This window comes from Hypanus sabinus, chromosome 4 (genome assembly GCF_030144855.1).
Source record: "Hypanus sabinus isolate sHypSab1 chromosome 4, sHypSab1.hap1, whole genome shotgun sequence".
NCBI lineage: Eukaryota > Metazoa > Chordata > Chondrichthyes > Myliobatiformes > Dasyatidae > Hypanus > Hypanus sabinus.
This window is the reverse complement of record NC_082709.1, coordinates 150,134,784-150,155,625: the sequence shown is the minus strand read 5'-3', so window position 1 is coordinate 150,155,625 and position 20,842 is coordinate 150,134,784. Positions and strand designations below refer to the sequence as shown.

Genomic DNA, 20,842 nt, shown 5'->3' with positions numbered 1-20,842 from the left:
TAATTTTCTCCCCTCTGTCCAAAATAAGTATTAAAAGTTTGTTAATGTTTGAGATAATTAGTGGTCAGAAAGCTGTTTCCTTAAAGTAAGATTAGAAACACTACAGTGTAACATTAAATTTTAAGCCAATACTTTTACTTAAAGGAGATTTTAAAACTCTTCAAGACACATTGGAACCTATTGAAGTCAAAGCTCAAGCTATTTTGATGGTATTAGTCTTTTTTAACTGCTTTTAAATTAAAGTTGTTGTCCAGGGCTTTTGCAGACTATTATTTTTTATCTTTTAATCTTTTATCTATTATCTTGCAGTGTATTACATAAGTAGGAAATGTTATTGCTAAAATATTTTCATTGGGAAAAGGAAAGATGCAATATTAGTATTAAATATATTTTCCCACAGGTTACATATTTGAAATTGATGCCTCTGTATTTTCCACGATCTTTGGAGGAAGAAAGAAGGTGTTTGCCAATTCTTCCTGCTGATGTAGGAAATGCTGAAGGAGAGCCAGTCATTGCAGAACGCCAGATTCGAATACTGGACAAACCAGGGATTCTGCATTGTAAGTTCTGATGTACTAATAATATTTTTATTGCAAAGTATTTTGAAGAAGCATTTCCAGGACAGTAAAGGTTTCATTTTTGGAATGAGTGCTCAGTTAATGTAATCTGTCTAACTCAGTCATCTTTTGTGCTACACCTTCTCCCTCACTACCATTCAGGGCTCCAAACAGTCCTTCCAGGATAGGTGACACTTCGCCTGTGAGTCTTTTGGGTTCATCTACTGTGTTTGGTGCTCCCGGTGTGGCCTCCTGTATATCAGTAAGACCCGACGCAGACTGGGAGACCGTTTCACTGAGCACCTATGCTCCATCCACCAGAAAAAGCAGGATCTCTCAGTGGCCACCCATTTTAATTCCACTTCCCATTCCGGCATGTCAGTTGGTGGCCTCCTCTACTGTTGTGATGAGGTCACACTCAGGTTGGAGGAGCAACATCTTGCATCCTGTCTGGGCAGCCTCTAACCTGATGGCATGAACATTGATTTCTCAAATGTCTGATAATGCCTCCCCCCCCCCAACCATTCCCCATTTCCATTATCCTGTCTTACCTTATCTCTTTACCTGCCTGTCACCTCCCTCTAGTGTTCCTTCCCCTTTTCTTTTCCCATGGCCTTCTGTCCTCTCCTATCGGATTTCCCCTTTCTCCAGCCCTGTATCTCTTTCACCAATCAAATTCCCAGTTCTTTACTTCACCCTCCCCCCCCCCCAGTTTCACCTATCATCTTGTAGTTCTTCCTGTCCTCCCCGACTTTCTTATTCCGACTTCTTATGTTTTTTTCCAGTCCTGATGAAGCATCTCGGCCTGAAACATCGACTGTACTCTTTTCCATAGATGCTGCCTGGCCTGTTGAGTTCCTCAAGCATATTATGTGTTTTGCTTGGATTTCCAGCATCTGTAGATTTTCTCTTGTTTGTAACTTGGTTTTAAGATGCAGTGTCTCATTTTAGTCAAGCTAGAAAGCTAATTTATCAAGCATTAATTTTGTTCTCAATTGGTCATTCTGTACAACTCTGCCTGGCAAAGTAATTGTGCATTCTTTTTTTTGTTGTAGTTCCTGTTTTATTTTTTTCCCTGCTCCTGCCAAGGAAATTTTTTGTTGTGCCATCAGTCATGTCGCATTGGCTATACACTGCTGGCTTTATTTCTGAATTTTACTTCAATTTGGTCAATAATTCGTGAGATTAACTCAGCAATTGGTAAAGGTTCCATAACAATTTTTTAAAAAAACAGTACAAGTTTTCTTTGGAACAAGTTCTTAAATATGGTTGGTTAAGCAGGAAGTAGAGAAAGCTTTACATTTGATTTAATCTAAACTACATCTATACTATAATTAATAGGATTTATGCTTTGCAGTAATTAATTACCTTGAGAGATTTCACTGCAGTATTACCAATCAAAATGGAAACTATCAGAGCAAAATGCTGCTGATACTGGTAATTTGAAGTAAAATAGTTGCAGCGAGTATGTAGGTAGCTTCTGAGGAGAGAAAATTTCAGGTCAGTGAACTTTCATTAACAAATTTATCACACCTTAGATAATCCACTTCATATGCTAACTTGCCAGATGTGCCAAATGGTGATTACAGATTTTATTGATGCAGTAATTGCTGTTTTTACTCCAATCTGTCTGCGAAATTTATGGTTAGCCATGATCTCATTCATTTGAGGGAATAACTGAACTTCTCCTGACCCCATGTTTTCTTCTGATTTCTTTCTCTTTTATTTATTATAATCTGGCCTGTCTTTGAGAGTATAGATTTGGAAATCAGCCACATGTTTGAAATGCTCTTCTGTTGATTATTGCAGTTATGTAATGTTGCTCTGAAACTTTGGATATGCTTAATGAGTTTGCCACTACATCTGTTTTCAGTGATAATTATGTGTTGTCAGATTTTATGGAGCAGTGTCACACAGCTCTGTGTGAAAACTCTGAATATTTGGGGTAGCATTTGGCTTAAGGAATACTGCTTTATTTATCGTTAATATAGCTGACTCTGAATCTGATGAGGAACATCTTGAGCTAGAGGACATTGGGACACATGCATTTGCTAAGATGGAAGGAGATATAGATAAGCAGAGACGGCTGATTCTCCAAGGGCAGATGTCAGATGCAGCTGTTCAAAAAGCACATCAGAGGAAGTAAGTACAGATCATGCTTGTATACATAAATAAATAAAATATGAATACTTCTGTACCTGCTGAATAATAAAAGGATCAGTTCATAATTTTTTCTAATCTGGATTGAATTGAAATGCAACCAATTAGGAACATATTACTCAAGAAGAAGTAATGTAACGCTCCTACGTAACAATCTTGCCTGCTGCAACTCATTGCAAAACAAACTTTCATTGTTTTATTCAGGTTCCTATGCCAGAAAATGAGCTGCGGGTAATGCTGCATATGAAATGAAATATTTAGTAACTTCAGTGTGTTCTTCAATAAACTGTTAGTAATCATTTGTCAACCCAGATAAGTGTGAGGTCGTTCATTTTGGTAGGTCATATATGATGGCAGAATATAGCATTAAATGCAAGACTCTTGGCAGTGTGGAGGATCAGAGGGATCTTGGGGTCCGAGTCCATAGGACACTCAAAGCTGCTACGCAGGTTGACTCTGTGGTTAAGAAGGCATACAGTGCATTGGCCTTCATCAATCGTGGGATTGAGTTTAAGAGCCGAGAGGTAATGTTGCAGCTATATAGGACCCTGGTCAGACCCCACTTGGAGTACTGTGCTCAATTCTGGTCACCTCACTACAGGAATGATGTGGAATCCATAGAAAGGGTGTGGAGAAGATTTACAAGGATATTACCTGGATTGGGGAGCATGCCTCAAGAATAAGTTGAGTGAACTTGGCCTTTTCTCCTTGGAGTGACAGAGGATGAGAGGTGACCTGATAGAGGTGTATAAGATGATGAGAGGCATTAATCGTGTGGATAGTCAGAGGCTTTTTCCCAGGGCTGAAATAGCTAGCATGAGAGGGCATAGTTTTAAGGTGCTTGGAAATAGGTACAGAGCAGATGTCAGGGGTAAGTTTTTTATGCAGAGAGTGGTGAGTGTATGGAATGGGCTGCAGGCGGCGGTGGTGGAGGTGGAAACCTCAGGGTATCTGACACTCCGAGGGAGGAGTTGTTAAGTTTGATGGCCACAGGCAGGAATGACTTCCTATGACGCTCAGTGTTGCATCTCGGTGGAGTGAGTCTCTGGCTGAATGTACTCCTGTGCCTAACCAGTACATTATGGAGTGGATGGGAGACATTGTCCAAGATGGCTTGCAATTTGGACAGCATCCTCTTTTCAGACACCACCATCAGAGAGTCCAGTTCCACCCCCACAACATCACTGGCCTTACGACTGAGTTTGTTGATTCTGTTGGTGTCTGCTACCCTCAGCCTGCTGCCCCAGCACACAACAGCAAACATGATAGCACTGGCCACCAAAGACTCATAGAACATCCTCAGCATCGTCCGGCAGATGTTAAAGGACCTCAGTCTCCTCAGGAAGTAGAGACGGCTCTGACCCTTCTTGTAGACAGCCTCAGTGTTCTTTGACCAGTCCAGTTTATTGTCCATTTGTATCCCCAGGTATTTGTAATCCTCCACCATGTCCACACTGACCCCTTGGATGGAAACAGGGGTCACTGGTGTCTTAGCCTCCTCAGGTCCACCACCAGCTCCTTAGTCTTTTTCACATTAAGCTGCAGGTGATTCTGCTCACACCATGTGATAAAGTTTCCCACCGTAGCCCTGTACTCAGTCTCATCTCCCTTGCTGATGCATCCAACTATGACAGAATCATCAGAAAACTTCTGAAGATGGCAAGACTGTAGCAGTAGTTGAAGTCGGAGGTGCAGATGGTGAAGAGAAAGGGAGACAGGACAGTCCCCTGTGGAGCCCCAGTGCTGCTGACCACTCTGTCTGACACAGTGTTGCAAGCGCACGTACTGGGGTCTGCCAGTCAGGTAATCAATAATCCATGACACCAGGGAAACATCCACCTGCATCATTGTCAGCTTCTCACCCAGCAGAGCAGGGCGGATGGTGTTGAACGCACTGGAGGAGTCAAAAAAAATGACCCTCACAGTGCTCGCTGGCTTGTCCAGGTGGGTGCAGACACGGTTCAGCAGGTAGACAACGGCATCCTCAACTCCTAGTCGGGGCTGGTAGGCGAACTGGAGGGGGTCTTAGTGTGGCCTAACCATAGGCCGGAGCTGCTCTAGAACAAGTCTCTCCAGGGTCCTCATGATGTGGGAGGTCAATGCCACCGGTTTGTAGTCATTGGAGCCACTGGGCCACGGCGTCTTCGGTACAGGGACGAGACAGGGCATCTTCCACAGCACAGGAACCCTCTGGAGACTCAGGCTCAGGTTGAAGACATGGTGAAGTGCTCCACATAACTGGGGGACACAGGCTTTGAGCACCCTGGAGCTGACACCATCCGGGCCTGCAGCCTTGCTTGGGTGGAGACATTTCAGCTGTCTTCTTACCTGTTCAGCTGTGAAGCCCACTGTGGTGTTTCCAGGTGTGGGAGGGGTGTAGTCACGAGAGCAGGGTGAGGGGCTGTAAGGAGGGGTAGGAGGGGAGAGTGGAGTATGTGTTGGTTAGGGGCCTGCAACAGATGAATCATGTGGGGGATGGGCAGGGGCCACAGTGTCAAATGGATTGAAGAACAGGTTAAGTTCGTTGACCCTGTCCACACTGCCTTCAGTTCCTCTGTTGCTAGTTTGCCAGAACCCAGTGATGGTCCTCATCCCACTCCAGACCGCTCTCATATTGTTCTGCTGGAGTTTCCACTCAAGCTTCCTCCTATATCTGTCTTTAGCCTCCCTGATTTTGGCTTTCAGGTCCCTCTGTATTGTCCTCAGCTCCTCCCTATTTCCATCTCTAAACGCCCTCTTTTTAGTGTTCAGAATGTCCTTAATGTCCTTTGTTACCCATGGCTTGTTATTTGAATAACAAAGGACGGTTCTTGCCGGAACATTGCAGTCCACACAGAAGCTGATGTAACCAGTGATGCACTCTCTGAGCCCATCAATGTCCTCTCCATGTGGCTCATAGAGATCCTGCCAGTCTGTCACCTCAAAACAATCCTGGAGTGCCTTATAAGCCTCCCTCAACCATTTCCTCACTGTCCTCGAGGTTGCCAGTTTACTCTTCACCAGAGGCACATAGCAGGGTTTGAGATGCGCCAGGTTGTGATCTGACCTTCCCAGTGAGGGGAGGGGAGAGGAGCTGTATGCATCCTTAACGTTAGCATACATCAAGCCCAGGGTCCTCTCCCCTCTGGTTGTACAGCTCACATACTGCGTGAAGTTAGGCAGTGTTCTAGCCATGGTAAACAGGTTGATGTCACCCAAATGGTAATGAGGGCACTCAAGTTCTGGGTTTGTAGTGTGGCTACGATGGTGTGAATGATGTTACACACTCACGTCGGGTTGGCAGAGGGAGGGATGTACACAACAACCACAATTGCATATGAGATTTCCCTTGGCAAATAATATGGCCAAAGTCCAACAGCAAAACATTCAATATCCGGGCTACAAACGTGTTCCTTGATTGTAATATGACCAGGATTGCACCATCTGTTGTTAACCAGAACAGCAAGCCCCCCCACCCCCCTTTACGCTTACCACTCTCAGTGCAATTCCAATCAGCCCGAACTGTCTGGAAGCCCTCTATGGAAATATTTTGGTCAGGTATGTCCTCATGCAGCCACGTTTCAGTAAAACACATAACATTGCTCTCCGGAAAAGTGATCTGACTCCTGGCTAACGCAGCAGGCCAGGCAGCATCTATAGGGAGAAGCACTGTCGACGTTTCGGGCTGAGACCCTTCGTCAGGACTAACTAAAAGGAAAGGTAGTAAGAGATTTGAAAGTAGGAGGGGGAGGGGAAATACAAAATGATAGGAGAAGACCGGAGGGGGTGGGGTGAAGCTGAGAGCCGGAAAGGTGATTGGCAAAAGGGATACAGAGCTGGAGAAGGGAAGGGATCAAGGGATGGGAGGCCTAGGGAGAAAGAAAGGGGGAGGGGAGCACCAGAGGGAGATGGAGAAGTGCAACACCTGCCCTTACACTTCCTCCCTCACCACCATTCAGGGCCCCAGACAGTCCTTCCAGGTGAGGTGACACTTCACCTGTGAGTCGGCTGGTGTGATATACAGCGTCTGGTGCTCCCAGTGTGGCCTTTTATATGTTGGTGAGACCCGACACAGACTGGGAGACCATTTCACTGAACACCAGCCAGAGAAAGCAGGATCTCCCAGTGGCCACACATTTTAATTCCGTGTCCCATTCCCATTCTCATATGTCTATCCATGGCCTCCTGTACTGTCAAGATGAAGCCATAGTCAGGTTGGAGGAACAACACCTTATATACCGGCTGGGTAGCCTCCAACCTGATGGCATGAACATTGACTTCTCTAACTTCTGTTAATGCCTCTCCTCCCTTTCTTACCCCATCCCTGATGTTTCCCCCCCTCCCTTTTTTCCTCTCTTTCTGCCCATCACTCTGCCTGTTCTTCATCTCCCTCTGGTGCTCCCCTCATCCTTTCTTTCTCCCGAGGCCTCCTGTCCCATGATCCTTTCCCTTCTCCAGCTCTGTATCCCTTTTGCCAATCACCTTTCCGGCTCTCAGCTTCACCCCACCCCCTCCGTCCTCCTATCATTTCGCATTTTCCCCTCCCCCTCCTACTTTCAGATCTCTTACTATCTCTCCTTTCAGTTAGTCCTGACAAACGGTCTAGGCCCAAAACGTCAACAGTGCGTCTCCCTATAGATGCTACCTGGCCTGCTGCGTTCCACCAGCGCTTTGTGTGTGTTGATTGGCATATTATAATTGTCCAACGCATTACAGCTTCCTAAAATTCTCAGATCCATGTTACAATCTTAAATCAAATTTCTGGAGTTTACTTACAATCTTTACCTTTCACTTCAGCAGTCTGAGATACCCACCTGCTTCAAGCAGGCTTCAATGATACCGGTGCCCAAAAAGAATGTGATAACCTGCCTCAATGACTATCATCTAGTAGCACTTGCATCCACTGTGATAAAGTACTTTGAGAGGTTGGTCCTGAAACTTATCAACTCTTGCCTGAGGAGTGACTTGGATCCACTCCAGTTTGTCACAATAGGTTAATAGCAGGTGCTATTTCAGTAGCTGTTCACTCAGTCCTGGAAACTTTGAACAGTGAAGGTGCATACATCAGGGTGCTCTTCATTGACTATGGCTCAGCATTCAACACTATCATCCCATCAAAACTAATCAAATAAGCTCCAAGCCCTAAGTCTTGATACCTTCTTGTGCAACTGGATTCTCAGTTTCCTCATTTGTAGACACCAGTCAATTCAGATTGGCACAGGTGCACTACAGAGCTGTGTGCTTAGCCCTCTGCTGTACTTGCTTTATACTTACTGACTGTGAGGCTAAGTACTGCTCTGATGCCATATTTAAGTTTACTGATGACACCACTGTTGTTGGCTTGAATCATGGGAAGTGATGAATTGGTACGGGAGGGAGATCAAAAATCGGGTTGAATGGTGCCACAACCACCTCTCGCTCAACATCAGCAAAACCAAAGATGCTGATGATTGACTACAGGAGGAACAAGCTAGAGATCCATGAGCCAGTCCTCATTAGAGATTCAGAGGTGCAGAGGGTCGAGCGCTTTAAATTCCTTGGTGTTACCATTTCAGGGCATGTAATTGCCATTACAAAGAAGGCATGACAACTCCTCTACTCTCTTTGAAGTTTTTGCAGATTCAGCATGTCATTGCAAACTTTGACGAACTTCTATAGATGCACTGTAAAGAATAAACTGACTGGTTGTAACAAGGACTGGTGTGGAAACACCAATGCCAGAGAACCCAAAGGCCACAAAATGTAGTAGATGCAGCCCAATCCATCACAGAAAAATCCCCCTCCCCACCACCATCTACAATGAGCCACAGGAAAGCAGCATCCATCATCAAGGACCCTCAGCATCCAGGCCAGGCTCTCTTCTTGCTGCTGCCATCAGGAAGTAGGTCAAAAAGAGCCTTATGTTGCAAACCACCATGTTCAGGAACAGTTATTACACTTCAGCCATCAGAGTCTTGATCTGGAATGAATAACTTCACTTACCTCACACTGCACTGATTCCATAACCTATGAGTCATTTCCAGGACTCCACAGCACATGTTCTCAATATCATTTGTTATTTGTTTGTTTGTTTTTTTTTGTGTGTCCCTCATGCTCGGCCAGCATGTGTTCATCTAGGTCAGGGGTCAGCAACCTTTACCACTGAAAGAGCCACTTGGACCCGTTTCCCACAGAAAAGAAAACACTGGGAGCCGCAAAACCCGTTTGACATTTAAAATGAAATAACACTGCATACATCATTTTGTTTTGCCTTTATGCTATGTATAAACAAACTATAATGTGTTGCATTTATGAAATTGATGAACTCCTGCAGAGAAAACGAAATTACATTTCTGCATGCAACAAAAACATTTTGACCTCCGAAAAAAAGACGTTGGGTTGAAGGTTACTTTTAAGTAAAATACTCAGTCTATTTGAGTCCTTCTTGTATTTATGAAAAACGCCAAACTTAAATTTGCCGCCAGCAGCAAACCAAAAATAACGTCAGCCAGCTGTCAACCTGAAAAATAAAAGGACTATTTCACTGAACAATGAAAACATATGAATATACGTAAAATAATAGGCAATTAAAATATTTATCATACTTGGTCAGGTTGACTCACACCTGACAATGCTGTTGTATTCAGTAGGGATGGATCGATGCTTAGGGGAGTGACCGGGAAGGATAATGTGTGTTTTTCCTCTCTGAACTCACAGAAGCGTTTCCCAAACGATGTTTGCATTGCGATGATTGCAGAATGGAAATACTCCGAATTTATCATGTCGTGACCTTGTTTGAACTCTCTCAAATTGGGGAAGTGAGACAATGTGCCTTTCTGTAAATCTCTGGCAAGCAACGTCAGCTTGCGCTCGAATGCCAAAACATCCTCCAACATGTGCAGGGCTGTGCGTCCTTTCCCCTGAAGAGCTGTGTTCAGCGTGTTCAGGTGCGCTGTCATGTCTACCATGAAGTGTAGCTTTTCCAGCCACTCTGGCTGTTCCAGCTCAGGAAAGGTGAGCCCTTTGCTGCCCAGGAAAGTTTTCACTTCTTCCAGACACGCGACAAAGCGTTTCAGCACCTTCCCTCTGGACAGCCAGCGATAAAAACACTTTGTAGCGGTGTGCTACACGCAGTCAGTAAACTGCAGTCAAAGATAGCTTTATTCGAACTAAACAGCCTTGCTTTTAAGCCTCCCTCAACCCGCCCCCCATGGGCGCGGATGCTGCAAAAGACACGTACTCACAAACCCCCGTAGGCTATCTCCCTTAGCCTGAACGCTGGCTAATTGTGAGCCGGTTCGGATGTGTCAGGAAATGGGTCGCCACAACGTCTTATTTAGATTGTACAAGATCACCATAATCTTCAAATTTAGATTTACATTTCAAAAACTAACAAACTAACATAAAATACATTTTAATTAAATACTGACCATGTAGCGGTGTGCTACATGCAGCGCTAAAATTACGACACGGAGTCGGTAACTGCAGTCGAAGGAAAAAACTTTATTCGAAATCTTCAGCCTCACTTTTAAGCCTCCCTCAACCTGCCCCCCATGGCGCAGAGGCTCCAAAGCTCTGTGCTCGCAAACCCCCGTAGGCTATCTAATTGTGAGTCGGTTCGGATGTGCCAGGAAAAGGGTCGCCACAACCAATTATTTCCCAAAGCAACAGGGAGCCGCAGCACAGACGTAAAAGAGCCACATGTGGCTCCGGAGCCGCGGGTTGCCGACCCCCGATCTAGGGGAACACAACTTCTGGCCCCTCCAAACTGAGAAATCTTGTTTGTGTGGATGCTGCGTGATGTGTTGCCCAGTTACAAATCCACACCGCAAAATATCAGACAGTACACCATATGCAATTAACTGATTGAACTTTATAAATCTGGTGCACTTTGGAGCTCACAAATATGGCCATTCATCAGCCATCGACCTCCTCTGAGTGTTGCCGATCTTCAGACTCTCACTGCCAGTCCATTCTATCTGGTGGTCTATCAGCTCTCTTCACACGTGTCTTCCTTCTCCTCTCGCCGACCAAAGACCGCAAAGGTCTCTCTTCCAGACTCAAGAAAGAACAACAGCATTCCAAACCCCGTTATCTGTAGTCATAACCCAAACATTGCTGCTACAGAGAAACCATTACATTATCAGTGAAACTTTACAGCATGTTGCACAGCAGTGAAATCTTACAGCATGCCACGTTTATATTTGCACAGTTTGTCTTTTTAGTTTTTATTTAGGGAAACAGCATGGAATTAGCTCTTTTGCCCATTGAGCCCCGCTGCCAAAAACCCCTGATTTAACTCTAGCTTAATTACAGGATAATTAACAATGACCAATTAACCTACTAACCTACAATGACCAATAAACCTACTAACTGATACATCTTTGGACTGTGGGAGGAAATCAGAGCACCCGAAGGAAACCCACACATTACAAACAAACTCTTTACAGAGGACGCCAAGACTGAAATTTGAACTCTGCTCAAAGCTGTAATAGTGTCGTGCTAACCACTATGCTACCGTTGCACACTTGTTGCTTGCCAGTCTTTGTGTGTAGTTTTTCATTGATTCTATTGTACTTTGTTGTACTGTGAATGTCTGCAAGAAAATGAATCGCAAGGTAGTGTACAGTGACATATGCGTACATTGATAAGAAATTTATTTTGAGCATTGTTTAATATTATGGGGATGCATGGTCTTTAATCTTCAATTTTAACTACATGTGAGAAGAGTGGCTATCTTTATGCATTTTGCTTCACCTCAGAGAAACTGAATGTGTGGCAGCAACTGCTGGTCATCTTTTTTACATGCAGTTAGAACTGGCAATGAAAGACTAATTTCACCTATATGTATTCACCCTCTTTTCATGCTTGCTAAATACTATTCACTCACAATACTTTATTCTCTCTTAGCTATAACCGTTGGCTGTGTAGAGCTAGAGCAGCTGATCTCTCTGATGTTGCTTCATTAAAAGCTTTATACCAGACAGGTGAGTGACTTGTGACTTCAAGCAAGAAAAAGCTGTAATGTATATCAAGCTGGTTCTTTCCAGCTGATCTATGATTCCAATGTTCAAGGGTCTATGCTGTCTGTACTTGGGATATTTGGCTTAGTGATTTACCATTTATGTTTATATTTGTGATCTCTTGCTGCTTTCAATTACAGCAGGAAACTAGATCAGGAGCTTAGCTGAATGCTATTTTGATGTGATTGAAGTAGTAAAGATAAAGTATAAATCTTTGCTAGAAACCATAAGGTCACCATAAGTTGTCCTCTGGGCTTTGTCATCCTTAGTTCAGTACTTTTTCAGTGAAGCACTAATCTTTGTAGCCAAAAACACAATTTTCTTCTTCAAGGTGGTCAATTATTTTTTCCTTATTTGCAGTTCTTAATAATGTGATACAAGTGCACCTAAAATGAGTTTTCTATTGAGACTATTTATAGCAAATCAGCATCTTTTTGTATTTTTGTAATTGTTTGCCAGATTTTCACTTTCTTCCAACTCTTATGAAGTTGAAAATGAGTTTCCCCAATCCTTGGATGCTTTGAATAACCTTAGCCAAGAGTTATTTGTCTCTGTGCAGGCATGAAGATTAGGTGATATAGATTTGGCTTGGGCAGATAAGTCCAAATCCTGTTGTATTTCAGTTGTTAACCCAAGTGCATTTTTCAGCAGGTTTCACTAAGTTGTTTCAGGTGCTCAAAGTCCAGCTGACAACCCCTTCTACCATTCATTGCCTCTGCTATTCTATGTTCCAGGAAAATGGAGCAATATGAACTTAGCTGTGTGGTTCAATTTCTGCCCAAGTTTTATGATGTTACGGTAGTTGGGAATATGAAGTATGACAATGTAACTTGGTCTGTTAATGTGTTGGTATGTCTTTTGTATTTCATCGTGTTTGCGTTTTAAAAAAAACAATCCAGTGACTTCTTGGAAGGATTATAAGCAATCACATTTTTTATGGCACTTTTATATTTAAATATTGCTGAAAATTCACAGAAAGTAGAGGTTACAAAATGAACCTACACCTATTGACTAAGTAATGGTGCTGTGAGGAATAGTTTTTCCATGCAAGTTATTAGTTATTTTCCTCAGGCATTGTTGAGCTTTCTGAAGAGCAATTTCTATTACTTCACATTTATAAAATTTTAAATTATATTTAAGTATTGTTCTGTAGGTAAAGATTTCCTCTAAGCACCTGCTTTCCTCTTAACATAATAGTTATCTTTTTAATTTGTTGCAGGATATGATAAAAGTGGCCATATTGTTGTGGTGATAGTTGGAAGAAATATTCCTGTAACACTAATAGACCCTGATAAGGTAAGATTCATTGAAAAGCTATTACTACATTGGTAATCTTTTTAAGTACAAAAATTGTCTTGCTTTGCTGCTGTGTTTCAACACAGTTACATATCTTTCTCCATCAATAAATGTGAAGCTCTTGGTAATCCCTCTGCAAAAAAATGGTTTCAAAGATGTAAAAGTTAATTCAATTCAAAACAGTGCCTTCGTAAATTTTAATGCTATAAATTAGCATGCAGGAAGCTGTGTATATGTTTATTGTGTAAGGGAAGGCTTCAGTCAATGGTAGTAAAAGCAAGGATGTAATATTGAGGTTTTATAAGGCATTGATCAGACCACATTTGTGAGCCGTCTTGGCCCCATATCTAATGAAGGACATACAGTTTTGAAGTGGGTCTAGAGGAGGTTTTACAAAAATGATCCTGGGAATGAATAGTTTAACATATGATGAACAGTTTTTGACTCTGGGCCTGTACTTGCTGGAGTTTAGACAAATGGGGTGGTGGGGGGGGGGGGGGGGGTAACTCATTGAAACCTACCGAATATTGAAAGGCCTGGATAGAGTGTTTACAGTAGTGGAGAGTCTTGATCCAAAGGGCATAGCCTCAAAATAGAAGTAAATTTCTTTAGAACAGAGAAGAAAAGGAATGCAGTTAGGATTGAAGATTAAAGACAATGCATCCCCATAATTACTAAATGATGTTCAGAGTAAATTTAATATCAAGTAAATTTCTTTAGCCAGAGGGTGGTGGGTGAATCTATGGAATTTATTTTCATAGGTATATTTAAAGCTTCATAAGTGATTGATTAGTAAGGGCATCAAAGGTTATGGGGAGGAGGCAGGAGTATAGGGTTGAGAGGGAATATAAATCTGCCATGATGGAATGGTAGAGTGGATATGATGGGTCAAATGGCTTAATTTTGCTCTGTGTCTTACGGTCTTAATTTAACCCTCATTTGCGGGAGATTACTGACAGTATAGGATAGAGAATCAATTTGACTTTTCGAAAAGAATTGCATAGATATTGAAAGGAAAATAATTTGCAGGGGGAAATTAGGGGAATGATTGGAATGGTGTAGAAAGAAGCAATGTAGACTTGATGGGCAGAATAGGAGCTTCCTCTGCCATTATGTTTCTATGATGCTGTATTATATGGAGTTAGAAGGTGTTTCCACTTTGTTTGCATCTGTTTTATATGTCAGTTAAGTTAAAATTTTATTGACTTTTTTTTCTCAATCCCCACCTACCCATGGGGAAGAACAACCATGTTTATTGCATACCATTACTAATTATTTCTAGCCTTAAGAAAGTTGTTAGTCTTGTTGATGCAGTTCAATATTTAGAAAATGTTATGAAGCATTAGCTGGAAGTTTGCAGAGGATCATTTTCATTTTCCAAAGCAAGTGTCATTTCTAAAAGTGCTGTTTCTTCAACACAAAAAATAGATATTTAATAGAAAAATCAACATATTGAAACTTAAATGAAATGAGAAAATATAGAGGTACAAATTTTCTAGACATTATTCTCATTGTAGCTTTTGGCAATTTCTCATCCCAAGGATCTCTATCTTGAGAACATGAATGTTATGTTTTGTAACTTCAAAACATTAAATTAATTGCAAGAAAAAGACGGAGCCAGAAATGCGAGTCTAACTTCATGTTTACTTCAAGTGAGGTGCACACGTATCATGTGGTAGTATACAGTATTACTCAAATATTGCTAAAATATTAAATACACAACACTCCTCCTTGCTTACCTATAAACTCCAACTAAATATAGAATATATCTCAGCAATATACACAATATACTATATAATACAATTACTTGCAGGCATCCACAGCATAGTAAATTTTAAGTTGTCCCATTCAGACCGGAATATTTAATCACTATAGAGTTTTTCTTTCTCCTTTGGGATAATGTCTTCCCTGACAAGGGAGATCACTCTGTTTGGCAGGTGAGACTTGTGGCTGTGAAAGAATCTCAGATTCTGGGCATCCTCTGTGGTGGTTGTAGGAGTTAACCCTGATACTGCAGGAAGTGGTTCTGAAGCTCTGCACAACCTTTCTTCTCCTTTTCTCGGCCTTTCTCTCTGGATCTTCTTCTTTCTAGGATGTGTATTTTGATCTTGGGAAGATGCATTTAGTTCACTGGAGTATTCTCCTTTTGCTCCTTTTATGATCTGATCTCTCCCCTTGGTTTCTTCGTTTTCAACATCATTTGACGAATCCTCTGTTTTATATCTCCATTGACTCCTTTCTTTTTGGCCTTCTATTCACCCAGCTGGGCTTTGGTCTTTGCAGCTACTTTTACAAGCAGCTTTTTGTCTCGCACTTGAAGTTCCTGCAGTAACCTTAATGCACACCGTAGAATCTGGTTGTTTGTACTCACAAAAGTCAAATGCTTGCAACTTTCCTGAAGTTCCTTGAACTCTCTTTCAACTTAAAACCAAGCTATATTTCACAAGCAACTGTCTGATTAACATTTAAAATTTTTTTCAGATATGTTCCTCGCAAGAACTGTTGTAGTCCAACCACTGCTTTCGTCAGTCACAATTCCTCTGAGCAGCATGGTCTAATATGCTTTCCAGCCAAAGGCACAGAGGTTGGCACCAACATCTGCTTGCCTTCTGCTGGTCACTTATTCACTTGAGGCATAATCCAATAGCTTTCTTAATTTGGATTCAGTCACAGGAAATCTGGCATGCAACTGGTGGATTGATCTCTAATCGAGTTGTAGCGGTCTCAGCTACTGACATCACCACAATGTTGGTCATCCTGTTTATACCACGCACAAGCTCGATGTGGCTTGTTGGTTGTTGTATTTCACTGTCACGAATGTCATTCCCACAGGAGTTATCTTTTGTCCAGTATAAGTTCTTAGTTGGATATCTGCAGGCTTCAGTTTAATCTCTTTGAAATGCCATTCAAACTCATATTGTGGAATGACTGATACAGCTAAGCCATGTCCAATTTCATTTTCATTAATTTGCCATTCACTTCTGGTATAAGCCATATTACTTCTCTATTGTTAGTTTTCAAATTGTAAATCTCAAGGCTACTCAAGCCTGTGTCACTCCTCATTATCAGATTTTTTATCAACAAGATGCAATTTGGTGCTTTTTGAAACTGCAACTTTTTATCTTGTTCTCTTCCCTGTACAGTCCATTTATTTTTGACTGCTTGACATGCTCTTTGTATGCGTCCTACTTTTTTGGATTTTCTGCACATTTCACATTTAAATCTGAATTGATCTGGTGTATGTGAGCCCCTGCCACAATGCTAACATAATTTGTTTGGCCAGGCCTGTATCTGTTTAGACATTGCAATTTTGTTCACACTCACGTTCATTCCTGACTGCAACCCAATTGTCTCTGTCTGCGGTTTCCATTGATAAAACAGTTTCAGCTGCTCTTCTAAATGTAATTTGTGCTTTGGTTAGCATTTTTGAATGCTTTCTTGTCAGACTCCACAAACTAAATGTTTGCTCAGTGCATCATTAAGCCTATTACCAAACTGACAATGCTCAGGATAGTTTCTTCAATTCAGCCATGTACGCTTTTTGATCCTACTTATAAACTTAAAGTGTTCTGCAATCAACGATGGTTTTGGGTATAAATGTTCTTGTATCACTTTCACAATAACAGCAAAGCACATTTCTCCTGGTTTGTTTGGAGCAGTCAAATTTTGTAGCAAACTGTATGCCTTTAAACCCAAAGCACTTGGCAAAATTGGTACTTCTCATTTGCTATTCTATTTACTTCAAAGTACTGTTCAATTAGCTCAGTATACATGAGCCTGTTGAACCTGTTGAACAATTGAAAGTGTCAATCTTCCCAATGCAGCTAGCCATTTTGGCTCTTTTTTAAAATGATTTTTATCACCTGGTACTCACTGTTTATGAGCCAATAAACTTTTTACATTTTCTGAACATTTTTTAACTTGATTGTCTCTGCACATGCTGCATTGTTTTTTTTTATCGACAGTTCCATACTGTGCCTTTTTTAAACTCGATTGTTTCACTGCACTTCAACAGGTTGGTAACTGTCTTGGGTTTGTTTTTAAAAATACCTCATCACCACTGTTATGTTTTGTAACTTCAAAATATTAAATTAATTGCAAGAAAAAGACAGAGCCAGAAATGCAAATCTAACATCGTGTTTACTTTAAGCAAGGTGCACACATATAACATGGTAGCGTGATGACTTATGCAATTCACGTATTTTTATATGTAACTTGCAATGAATTACTTAAATGAACAAGAATGCTTAATCAAACTACGTGCATACACATACTCAAATATTAAATACTCAACTTTACATGCTACAACATTACACTTAAAATAGTGCTTTACCTACCAGCTTCCAGATTAAATGTCTGAAATTAGTCATAGTCATGTGCCATAGTGAAATTATAAGTATGACTCCATTTTACCAGATATGTTGCTTAATTATTTTTCACCATTTGCTATGTTACTGCTCGGTTCAAGCACTTCACTTCCATTTCTTTTCATTTACCACCAATTACATTTTCATATTGGCTACAATGATTGGACAAAAAGGGACTAGTGTATATTGTTTCCAAAAAGCAACACATAATGAGAGTGCAGTTGGAACATAGACCATGGTTTATCATTCATACTGTTTATTTTCTTTAGGCTCTCCTTTATTTTATTCACATTATGGACCACATTGCTGTAAGGGAGTTTGTCATGGTGTACTTTCATACTCTAACCAGCGACCACAATCATCCTGACTCAGAGTTCCTCAAGAAGCTATACGACATAGTTGATGTAAAGTAAGTCTTGGCCATTTTGCAGATTTACTTAATTTACATAAATGATTGCACAATTTTTGTTCAAATGGGAATTAAGAGTTGTCAATAATGCAGGTATCATTATCTAATGTTAATTAACATCCCAACTAAGGAGAGAGTTTTGAGTTGATGACATTGCTAGGTCTGAAGTCAAATGCAGGCTACACCAATTAAGAAAGGTTGATATCCCTCATCTGAAGAACATTGGTTTATCATATTTGGTATTTTGATGATTAACCTACCGAGACCAGCTGTTCTAAACATTCCAGATTTATGTAATTACTTTGTGGCATTCAATCTTGCCTCTGGATCAATGGCCCAGAGCTTTGATTGGCAGCCATGTGTCTGTTCCAATTTTTTTCCCATTATGCCTTAAAAGTTTAGATTCTAATCTTTAGAGGAATATGGACCAAACACAGGGAAATGAGCTTAGCTTCGACAGAAATCTTGCTCAGTGTGTCATGTAGTTATATGGCACCTGTGAATTCTGATTTCTATTGAAAATTTAAAAGTTGAATAGCTATTGTTATAATCATTCAGAAGCCATAAGTGTTCAGAGCACAAAATCAAGTTACACTTGGAACTCAAAACTGTGGATGGTGGAAAGACAAAAGGTAATTGCGAGAAGAACTATAGTTGGGCAACATCATTTGGGGAGAGAAACAGTCAAGGTTCAGATCAGGGGCTATTCATCAGAAATGGAATAGTGAGAAAGCAAATGAGTTAAGTTGCAGCAAGCGATGACAGGATGCAAACCAAAGTTGACAAGATGTCACAATAATTTTGTTTCAGTCTCACTTAAGTCCTTGTTAATCACCAGGCAAGAGGACATTGATTTCCCATGGATAATAAAAGGAAGTGTTTAAGAAAGCTGATGACAATGACATTACACTAAAGCCTCAAGTGTAGTGTTCAACCAATCCATGTATATATATGATAATTTAAAACATAAGTTTTAGCTTACTAGTTTCAGTTTCAGCTTGCTCGTAAGCCTCCTCACATTCCTGACCCCCGAGTGTTCTTCATCACTATCCCATGTCTGACCACATACCCAGCAGATGCACTGGGCCTCAGCTCCGGACACAAATCTGCTCATATTTTAACTTCTCATTCATGAGCCCAGTCTGGTGTGTACTTGGATCTTTAGATGGTGTGTCAGTAGATAATAAGGACTTAACTGTGATATATTTTTTGCCTCCAGTTGCTTAGGAAAAAGGTGACATGATGGTAAAAATCTCTTAAAATGTTTTATTTTTTGTGTGCTTACTTCAGATACAAAAGAAATATGAAGGCATTTTACTTTGTACATCCAACATTTCGGTCAAAGGTATGATTTTCATGTGATATAATTTACAGCATTAGTGATCTTTTAAAGCATACTGCTGGTGGCATTCAAAGCGAAGTTGCACAATGAGCAGGAACAAAGTATTATGCATTGCATTTGTTTTAGCAAAACAAAATTTTGTGTACAATATATAATTAGCAAATGCCTCAAATTGCATTCTTAGCTATTGCATGCCATTTTTTTGGATGTAATGTTACAGCATTTTTGTTCTTCCCAATCTGCCTGATAAATGATAGCCAGCCTTGAGCCACCACATTGAACCAATATAGATGGTGAAAGAGCTCCCAAGATAATGCTGGGTGGGAAGTTCCAGGAACTACTCATTAGTAATGGAATTCCAAGTGGAGTTGATGTATGACATGGAGGGGTATCTGCAGTATGTGCTGCTTTGATGCGCCTGCTGCCTGCGCCTTAAAGGTGGTGGAGGTTGTGATTTTGGAATGTGTTGTTATTTCCTGCAGTGAGAGGGAGAACAGCAAGAGGGCATGGTACATATTGGTACCAATGACATAGGTAGGCAAAGGGAAGAGGTCCTGAAAAAAGACTACAGGGAGTTAGGAAGGAAGTTGAGAAGCAGGACTGCAAAGATAGTAATCTCAGGATTACTGCCTGTGCCACGTGACAGTGAGAATAGGAATAGAATGAGGTAGAGGATAAATGCGTGGCTGAGGGATTGGAGCAGGGGCCAGGGATTCAGATTCCTGGATCATTGGGACCTCTTTTGGGGCAGGTGTGATCTGTACAAAAAGGACGGGTTGCTCTTGAATCCCAGGGGGCCGAGAGAGGCTACTGGGGAGAGTTTAAACTAGAATTGTTGGGAGGAGGACTGGGAACCGAACTGAAGAGACTGGGGAAGAGGAGGTTGGCTCACAAATAGAGAAAGCTTGTAGACAGTGCGAGAGGTAGGATAGGCAGGTGATAGAGAAGAGACACGCTTATACCGAAGGTTTGAGATGTGTCTATTTAAACGCAAAGAGTGTTGTGAACAAAGCAGATGAGCTTAGAGTGAGGATCAGTACTTGGAGATATGATTGGTGGCCATTATAGAGACTTGGATGGCACAGGGACAGGAATGGTTACTTCAAGTGCTGGTTTTTAGATGTTTTGGAAAGGACAGGGAGGGAGGCAGGAGAGATGGGGGCTTGGCAATGTTAATCAGAGATAGTGTCACAGCTGCAGAAAAGGTGGACGCCATGGAGGGATTGTCTATGGTTTCTCTGTGGGTGGAGGTAGGAACAGGAAGACGTCAATAACTTGGTGTTTTTTATAGGCAGCCCAATAGTAACAGGGATATGGAGGAGCAGATAGGGAAACAGATCCTGGAAAGGTGTAATAATAAGAGTTGTCATGATGGGAGATTTTAATTTTCCCAAATATTGATTAGCATCTCCCTAGAGCGAGGGGTTTAGATCAGGTGGAGTTTGTCAGGTGTGTTCAGGAAGGTTTCTTGACACAATATGTAGATAAGCCTACAAGAGGAGAGGCTGTACTTGATTTGGTATTGGGAAATGAACCTGGTCAGGTGTCAGGTCTCTCAGTGGGAGAGCATTTTGGAGATAGTGATCATAATTCTATCTCCTTTACAATAGCATTGGAGAGAGATAGGTAACAGATAAGTTAGAAACGCGTTTAATTGGAGTACGGGGAATTATGAGGCTGTCAGGCAGGAAACTGGAGGCTTAAATTGAAAACAGATGTTCTCAGGGAAA

General features: G+C 41.4%; 1 protein-coding gene across 1 annotated transcript in view; it reads left to right on the top strand.

Annotated features, from left to right (window-relative positions):
• gdap2 (ganglioside induced differentiation associated protein 2) overlaps positions 1 to 20,842 on the top strand; it is a 55,666-nt gene that overhangs the window by 21,945 nt on the left and 12,879 nt on the right. Inside the window, exons 6-11 of the mRNA XM_059968375.1 lie at positions 401 to 560; positions 2,549 to 2,699; positions 11,586 to 11,662; positions 12,918 to 12,994; positions 17,631 to 17,770; positions 19,061 to 19,115. Of these exons, the coding sequence (XP_059824358.1) occupies positions 401 to 560; positions 2,549 to 2,699; positions 11,586 to 11,662; positions 12,918 to 12,994; positions 17,631 to 17,770; positions 19,061 to 19,115 (660 nt within the window). The remainder of the gene's footprint in view (positions 1 to 400; positions 561 to 2,548; positions 2,700 to 11,585; positions 11,663 to 12,917; positions 12,995 to 17,630; positions 17,771 to 19,060; positions 19,116 to 20,842) is intronic.